Raw genomic sequence first — 9369 nt, forward strand, 5'->3', positions numbered from 1 at the left:
TCAATAATTTCTGAACACATCTGCATGTTCACGGTTCTTCTTTGGTGTCGCTTAATGCTCATACGACATGCAAGGAAACAAAACAAATATTTGATCTTTTTTAAGGAAGTGTTTTTTTAAGCATTTTAGTTAAATAAAAATTACAATTTCATGCATTTTTAGTAATTTTTTTTTTTTTTTTTTACAATTGTTTATTTAGAAAGTGTTTTTTTGATTGTTTTTATTTAAATATTTTTATTTATTTTAATTTTCAGTAAGGGTTTTATTTTAAAAAAAAATCTGGATTGGTTTTATTTTAAGAGTTTATTAAATTATTTATTTTTATTTTTTATTTTACACTTATGATATCATTCATTTTTTTTATTTCATTCCATTTTATTACGTTTTTATTTATTTATTATTCTTTAATTTTTATTTGAATTGTTTTTATTTTTAAATTATTTATTTATTTATATATTTTTATGATATTTATTGAGTAAGTGTTTTATTGTGTTTTTATTTTTTAATTATTTTAATTTGACACTTTTATTATTTATGTTTAATGTATATTTTAAAAGGGTTTATTTCAATTTCATATTAGATTATTGAATACATTTGTGTTTAATTTTTAAATTTATTTAAAAAACAGTTTTTATGATTTAAATATTTTTTAGAACGTGTTTTACTTTGTTCTTATATTAAAGTAATGTCGATGTCTAACCGTCATCATCATCATCATCATCAGATTGAAGCTAAAGAGGTGGGGAAGATCTTCAAGATCCGCATTAGCAACGATGGCTCCGGCATCGGATCGGGATGGTTTCTGGACTGGGTGGAGGTCAAGCGTCTGGTCATGGCCATGGTGCCCAAAGGGAAGAAGGAAGACAAGAAGAAGAAGAAGAAGAAGAAGAAGGAGGAAGAGGAAGAGGAGGAGGAGGAAGAGATGCGAGAGGTGGTTGTGACACACAGATTCCCCTGCGATCGATGGCTGGCGGCGGATGAGGAGGACGGAGAGACTGTGGTGGAGCTTCTGCCTGAGGAGAACGAGGAGCTGGAGGGTAACACACACACACACACACACACACACACACACACACACACATTCTTGTACATCTATCTTTATGAGGACATTCATTGACACAATGCAATCTCTAGCCGCTTACCCTAACCTTACCCATCACAACTAAGTGCCTAACCCGACCCCTGACCCTAAACCGACCCTTAACCTCATTATAACCTTATCCCTAAAACCAAGTCTTGACCCTCAAACAGGCCTTTAAAGGCTCTCAGAAACTGAGGACCGGCCAACATGTCCTCGCTTTACTCTCTCTGTCCTCACTCCAGTGGGCTAACACTCAAACTGGCCCTCACAAAGAGAGTTGTACAAGTACACACACACACACACACACACACACTAACCCAACCCCTAAACCTACCCATCACACACACACACACACACACACTCACACACACACACTCATATACACACACACACACAAACACACATTCACACACTCATATCTCTTTGTGCCTCAGAAAACACGTATGAGGTGAGTGTGTTCACGGGGAACATGATGGGGTCCGGATCTGATGCCAATGTTTTCATCAACGTGTACGGAGAGAACGGAGACACCGGCGAGCGACGCCTGAGGAAGTCCAACCACGTCAACAAGTTCGAGCGCGGACAGGTGAAATTCACACACACTCACACACACACACACACACACACACACACACCAGCGAGCGACGCCTGAGGAAGTCCACACACCTGAACAAGTTCGAGCGCGGACCGCTGAATCTGACACCATCCCTCGTGTTATTCACAGTCGATGTCGGCGTATAGACTTACTCATCTGTTAATGTCAGCACATCTATTATTCAGCGCACACATCGAATATGCGGCTCTGAATCAAGGCCAGCTTCACAGACATCAGTGTTTTCATCAGGGTGAGCCTCCTGTCGACCTCAAAACTGGGATGAAACTGGTGTTTCCATGCAGTTTGACAAAAAAAGACAGAAAAAAGGTACAAAAGCTGCGACTCGGGCGGGATCGGACATGTAAAAACAGAAAAAAAAACATCTATTAAAGCTTGTCAGAGAATGAAATATGTATAATATGTGAGAAATTTTTATAATTCCCATTTATTTCTATTGTGTTGTATATATTTTTATTTTCCAAACTGGCTGCACAGACACAAAATAATTGAAATCATAAATTAACTGAAATTAAATTAATAAATAAACAATCACTAACCAAATAAAACACTTTCACATTTAAAAAAAAGAAGAAATAATTAAATCATAAAAACATGAAATTAAAACGATTTAAAATAAAAGCAATCATACCAAAACAATTACTAAAAAATATGTCTACTTCTAGTGACTATTTAGGCAAGGCAAGTTTATTTATATAGCACATTTCATACACAATGGCAATTCAAAGTGCTTTACATAGAAGAAATTAAAATAATAAAAAGAAATAAGAATAATTAAAACAGTTTAGAAAAATAAAATAAAATACAGTACAAACAGTCGGACGAACAGCGGCACAGTGCTCATTCAGTAAATGCACAGATGTGTTTTGAGTCTGGATGTGAAAGTGACTGTAGGAGCACGTCTGATCTCCTCTGGAAGCTGGTCCAGCATAATAGCTAAAGCCGACTCGCCATGCTTAGAGTGAACCCTTGGTATTTCTAGCTGATATGATCCTAGTGATCTGAGTGATCTGTTGGGTTTATATTCAGTGAGCATATCTGCAATATATTGAGGTCCTAGGCCATTGAATGATTTATATACCAGTAATAATACTTTAAAATCAATCCTAAATGTAACTGGGAGCCAGTGTAAAGACCTGAGGACTGGTGTGATGTGCTCATATGTTCTGGTTCTGCTCAGCGTTCTGTATGAGCTGACACTGTCTTATGGTGTTTTTGGGAAAGTCCATTACAGTAATACACCCTGCTGGTGATGAAAGCATGAACAAGTTTCTCTAAGTCTTGTCTGGAAACAAAGCATCTAATTCTTGCAATATTTTTCAGATGATAGTCTGCTGATTTAGTTATTGCTTTGACATGACTACTGAAACTAAGGTCTGACTCTAGTGTCACACCGAGATTCCTGACCCCTTGACCCCTAGAGTGAAGGTATGCGTTCACCTTGAGAACTTCATCTTTGTTTCCAAACGCAATGACTTCAGTTTTGTCTGTTTAACTGAAGAAAGTTTTGACACATCCAACTGTTGACTTCATCAATGCATCGGCACAGGGAGTCATTGGGGCTGTAATCGTTCGGCGATAGGGCTAAAGTAGATCTGTGTGTCGTCTGCAGAGCTGTGGGAAGAGATCTGGTTCTTTCTCATTATTTGGCTCATTGGAAGCATGTACAGGTTGAACAGGAGTGGCGCAAGTCAAATTTACAAGTCAAAATCTTTGAAGAGTCTCTTCTGCTCGCCACGGCTGCATTTATTTGATCAAAAATACTGTAAAAAATGTGAAATATTATTGTAATGTAAATCATCTGTTCTCTATGTGAATATATAGTAAAGTGTAATTTATTCCTGTGATCAAAGCTGAATTTTCAGCATCATTACTCCAGTCTTCAGTGTCACATGATCCTTCAGAAATCACTCTAATATGATGATTTGCAGCTCAAGAAACATTTATGATTATTATCTATATTTAAAACAGAAGATTGGTTTTCCCTTTGAATTAAGTTTATTTTTCTGACTCCATTGGCAGATATTTGTTCTTGTTTTAAGCACAAACTCACTTCATTTTGATTAATTTTACAGTCTTAATATCATCAGTCAGTAAATGTATCTTGATCTAAGAATGTTTCGATATTTGTGCTGGAAAGCGTGAAGAAGAAAATAACTTTTTTTCAAATGTAGATTTTTGACACATTGCATGGAAACCAACTTAAGTTGCAACAAAACTTGTACAATCTTTCCAAAACATATTCATTTGTGGCCTGATGGTCATCTGTTGCTTTGACACACAGGAGGACATGTTCTCCATCACAGCCGTGGATCTCGGGACGCTGAAGAAACTGAGGATCCGGCACGATAACAGCCATCAGTCGGCCTGGTACCTGGACCGGGTGGAGATCATGGACACTAAAGACGACACCACGTGAGTTCAGCCACGCGTCCAATTATTCATGAGTCTATTGTGTTGAAGCGCTAGTTGTGACACGTACCGTCACGATCAGGGTTTGAAATGAACTTTTTCACTCACCGGCTAATTTGGCTACTAAATATTTAAGTTACCGGCTATTCAGAACTTCTACTAGCCAAAAAAAAGAAAAGAAAAAAGAAATAAACCAGATTAACTGTATATAATATATATATATTAAATAAAATGTGGATTTCATACATTAATTTGTTATTCAAACAAAATCCTGTCATCCAGCATCTCATCCTTTCCTCTTTCATCCTCATCCTTTTCACCAAAAATGTGTTTTATGTGGAAAGATCAATACAGCACAATGTCTTTTCTGTTAACCTAATGCTATTGCTTCAATGCAAATGAAAAAAAGCGCACCGTTATTTGTTGCTTAGTGACGTGTGTGTTCAAGCCAGATATGATCAGATTCTGTGCAATACGCTGTATTTAATAAATCATGATGACTCACGAGTATTTGCGCTAAATCTGCACAGATTTCGTGGCTTACACTAACTACCCAGCAAAGCGAGTAAACACGCCGGATTGGCTCGTGATCTGACAGCGTTTCCCGCCACAGTTGATTTTTACCTGCATTTGGCGGGTTTGCGGGTGTTAATTTTAAACCCTGGTCACGATACACAGAACGGCCATGAATGCATCTCACAGCTTCATATCGGGTTACGCTGCAGGTATTACTTCCCCTGTAATCGCTGGTTAGCGGTTGATGAAGATGATGGTCAGATTGCCCGAGAGCTCGTCCCTGTGGATGAGGCCTTCATGAGGAAGGACGAGGATGAAGAGGAGTCCGGGGCCACACTGGGATTGGAGCAGAAAGGTGAAAGAAACAGTTTTTTGGCTTTACTAATCATGCATTATTTCCTCATATTGTCCATTGTTGCGGCTCCTCTTTTCCCAGTCTGTCAGTAACGCTCTGTTTACTTCCTGTCTCTATGAAGCTCCTCCTTCTGAAAAGCACACTGTGCTCTGATTGGTCGGCTGGATCAGTGTGTTGTGATTGGTCAAGTGTGTTTGGGAAATGTCCCGCCTCTTACCATAACCACTAGTTTAACACACTACTACCTAACTCAACCAGGCTCCGCCCCTTTATCCAGCGTATTAATTATTTAAATGAGGAATATTGTGACGTGTTTGTTCCCAGAAGAAAAATCAAGATATTTGTTTTGGAAAACTAGACAGAAATCATATTTATCAACTGCAAATATAATTAACTGTGACCAGTTTTGTCTATCTGATAAAGTGATTATTTAATTTTTTATTTCTTCTCCGTATTTTTTGTTTGTAGCGATGTCGACAACATACACGCTGAGGATCAAGACAGGAGAGAAGAAACATGCAGGAACAGACGCCAATGTGTTTGCGATCCTGTTTGGAGAGAATGACGACACAGGTGACGAAACACACACTTCTGTTAAATACTGAAACTGTTCCTCACACCGTCCTCTGATCATTTAAATGGCTTTTCTCGGTTTCTTCTCACATTAAATGAACAGGAATCATCAACCTGAAAGCCTCTAAATCACACAAAAACAAGTTTGAGAAGGGAATGATCGACGAGTTCACCGTGGAGGCCGTAGATCTCGGAGAACTCCAGAAACTGAGAATCGGCCATGATGAAGGAGGTGAGTGACACGTGAGCGACAGCACATGATGGTGCGTTCATGTCATGTCGGAAAGATCGTGTTTACGAGTTGATCGCGCTCCACGAAGTCGGAAATACCAGTGGGAAGCTTGGGATTTACGAGTTTACAAGGGTTAGTGAGAAACGTGTGTTACTACATGTAGGTTTTTAACAAATTACATTCTCAGGCTTTTTTATTTACAACAAAATAAACTAATTGCCTGCACAAAATATAATAGCAGTGCATCAATATAATATGTAACGATAAAGTTTGCAGTGGCTTCATAAGTTAATTAAAACATAAAAAAGCAAAACACACCTGATGCACATTCTTTGTTCTTCATTTTCTAGAAGTAGAGTTGGAAAAACTTGCGAAGTCTTGATTTTGTTTTTGGAGTGTACTAGAATATGTTTTCATGCTTGATTGTTTCAAAAAACGCATTATTTTTCACATATTTTACATTATTACAGCTCCTCTCTCCCCAGTCTGGTTGAACGCGTCGTTCTGAAGCTCCTCCTTCTGAAATACGAAATGTGCTGTGATTGGTTAGCTGGCCCAGTGTGATGTGATTGACAGCGCTTAGCGTGTGTTCGGGAAATGTCCCGCCCCTTCATAACCGCGAGCTCTGCTCAGATGTAAATATTAACCATGGCGTCAATTCCAAACCATTTCGAGCCCGATTCAGACCCTGACAATGTTAACAAACAAGAGGATCGTGCTGAACGGATTTCAAGCACGGATTTCACAGGACGTTTCAGAGTGGTATGTTTTTTTATGTCATTTTCTTATAGAAATAGAAGAAAGATATAGAAATATCTAATATTTATTCTCTAATGCTATCCACCATTTAATCATATTTGTCGGAAAACTATGCTAATACAAACAGTAATCACAAAATTATGGTTAATTTTCCTAAGGGCTGGTGAACATTCTTACAAAAGCTCCAGTAAACACTACATCAGTACTGTATTGTTAGTTAGCAGGCGAGCGGAGGCAAAGCTTTGCCTTTCGTTTACATCATAGCAACTACATAAAGCTTATAATTGAAACTGTTAATAGAAAACACAACTACAATTAATAAGACATACTTACAAGTTTTGATCCATAAAAAACAGATTGTCCCGACAAAATGTGAACGGCTCCGTCTCTCAGGAGAAGCTTTTGTGCGTATAGCCTGTATATACTCTCTTCTGGAAGCTGTTCTCGGTAAAATGTGCAGCGCACAGACAAATGTTGAGGTTATAATGTTCAGGAACAGTGTTAAATTATATTTTAACCTCTCTAAGTTCATCAGCCTTAAGTTAGGGCAAACTTTTTCCGGGGTGTAAAAAACAGTGACAGCAACTCTTCCTCTTCTCTAAAGCAGCCCAACATGGCCTCACCTCTGTGTTCCCGGGGGCGGGGTTTATGTAAATTTTAAGGTTTGTGATGTCACCAACCCAGGAAGAAGCTTTTTGTAGTTCCTTCCAGCCTTTTGTTGTAGTCCTTAAAGAGCTATATCTGTAAAGAAATATCTCCCTTTGCATTGAACTTTGCAGATGTTGTTTATACTCAAACAGCAACATAAAAAAAAGTTAAAAAAGTGAAATCATAATCAAGGAGCCCTTTAAGAGAAGGTGCTCTGCCATCTTGCTCCGACTTCCCAACTCGTAAATACGAACCTCCCAGCAGGACTTGAGGAGAGAGTGACAGCTGGGATTGAATCAGACAGGATTCGCTCGACTGCTTGCAAACCGTTCGTCACCTGTCTGGTGTTAGTTTGCCTGGCAACTTTACAGAAACGCTCTTAATGGCCACTGTTGTTCTTGTTGTACATCATCAACACAAAGGAAATACATCACAAATGAACCTCTAACGTTCCTAGACAACAGTGAGGAGAAACTGAGATCAAATTAAGACTTTAAGCTGAAGATATCATCTGAAATATTATGTGTATGTACCCGTTATATTTGCACTGACTGGTCTTCCATCTGCATCTTAAATGCACTTTAACAAATGTCAAGTCAAGTCACATTTATTTATATAGTGTTTTTTACAACACAGAATGTTTCAAAGCAGCTTTACAGAGATAACAGGAAAATAATGCAACAAAGTTTGTCTAGAAGAAAATGGCGTCACAGTCCAGCTTAAGTAAGTTCAGTGATGGTTCATTTCCATTGTAAAAAAGTTATTGATTTAGTTCATTTTATTTATATTTTATTTATTTATATACATATTACTCTTTGCACTTCTGGCTAAAGCATGACTGGAGTATCCCGGGAACATGCCGGCCGGTATCACGGATGTGTGTGTTTTTCAGGAGGCTCGGCGGGTTGGTTCCTGGACTGGGTGGAGATTGACGCTCCTTCTCAAGGACAGAGACTTCGCTTCCCATGCGGACGCTGGCTGGACCGAGGAGAAGATGACGGAGCCATCGTCCGAGATCTGTATCCCGCCGAGCTGCAGACTGAGCTTTACACGCCATGTAAGAGACGAGAAAGATATTCATTTACTCGTCCTTTGCTTCCATTAACACTGTTCAGCTGATTAGAAACGATAGGGGTGTAACGATACCCTCATGTCACAGTTCGATACATATCACGATACTGAACTCACAATACAATATTATGTCGATATATTGTGACATATCCCTATTAGAAACAGATGCACTGCAAAAAATGACTTTCTTCTAGGATTGGGTATCATTTGAATTTCAACGATTCCTATTTTGATTCTGCCTATCGATTCTTATCGATTCCTAATTTCGGTTCCAGTATGGTAATAAAAGCCTTATTGCAAAACATTTAATTGTAGCTGAATATCATGAACAAAATTCAATAGTCTAAAAGCACTTATGCAAAGGAACTTTTGCCTGTGGTTTAAAAATACCATAGAAAAAAAAAACTAGCTGAACTATAACACATTTCAAGTTATTATTTAATACAAGTAAACACTCAGTAATTAAAAAAGAACAAATAAAAAATTAGCAATCGCAACAAATAAATACAGCTGAACAAATATACGATTGAAATTAACAGTGGTTTAAGATTTTCGGGTATTCCATTACAGAAACTGTAATCAAATGAAAAAATAACTGCACTTTATAAATAAAATATACATTACAAATATAGTTACATAAGTTATTCAGTCAAGAATGAGTTTCTTTCTCTTTGTCTTTTGTTGTTTGATTAGTGTTACTATAGAGACGGCAGCAGGAATATTAGTGTTACTAATGTAACATTTTACATTAGTTAAATGTAACTTTTGTAAGTAAACATTTTTTTTTTTATATTTGATGTTGTTCCTGCTGCTTTTATGATTTTTTCTATGTAAAGTGTCTTTGAGTACTCAGAAATGCGCTTTCAAATAAAATGTATTATTATTATTATTATTACTATAGAGACGGCAGCAGGAATATTAGGCTGCTGTCACTTTAAGAGCTGCACTGATCCAATATACTGTTACACGCCTGCAGCACAGAAAACAGTTGAATGGTTTAAAATCACATTAAAAGCACATTTTCTGTGAGTCGTCCAGCGCTTGAATGGTTTAAAGTCATATTGAAATGCACACAAAGGAATCGATAAGAGGAATCGAAATTTTAATTT

The 9369-nt window shown here is 37.6% G+C and overlaps 1 protein-coding gene across 1 annotated transcript in view; it reads left to right on the forward strand.

Moving 5' to 3' along the window:
• The window catches only part of loxhd1b (lipoxygenase homology PLAT domains 1b), a gene marked incomplete at its 5' end in the record, with an annotated part of 58553 nt that overhangs the window by 27241 nt on the left and 21943 nt on the right, over positions 1 to 9369 (forward strand). The window contains 7 exons of the mRNA XM_084138534.1: positions 725 to 1037; positions 1516 to 1667; positions 3979 to 4109; positions 4832 to 4977; positions 5446 to 5550; positions 5654 to 5782; positions 8082 to 8246. Of these exons, the coding sequence (XP_083994660.1) occupies positions 725 to 1037; positions 1516 to 1667; positions 3979 to 4109; positions 4832 to 4977; positions 5446 to 5550; positions 5654 to 5782; positions 8082 to 8246 (1141 nt within the window). The remainder of the gene's footprint in view (positions 1 to 724; positions 1038 to 1515; positions 1668 to 3978; positions 4110 to 4831; positions 4978 to 5445; positions 5551 to 5653; positions 5783 to 8081; positions 8247 to 9369) is intronic.

Source organism: Abramis brama, assembly GCF_963993115.1.
Source record: "Abramis brama genome assembly, chromosome: 16".
Taxonomy (NCBI): domain Eukaryota; kingdom Metazoa; phylum Chordata; class Actinopteri; order Cypriniformes; family Leuciscidae; genus Abramis; species Abramis brama.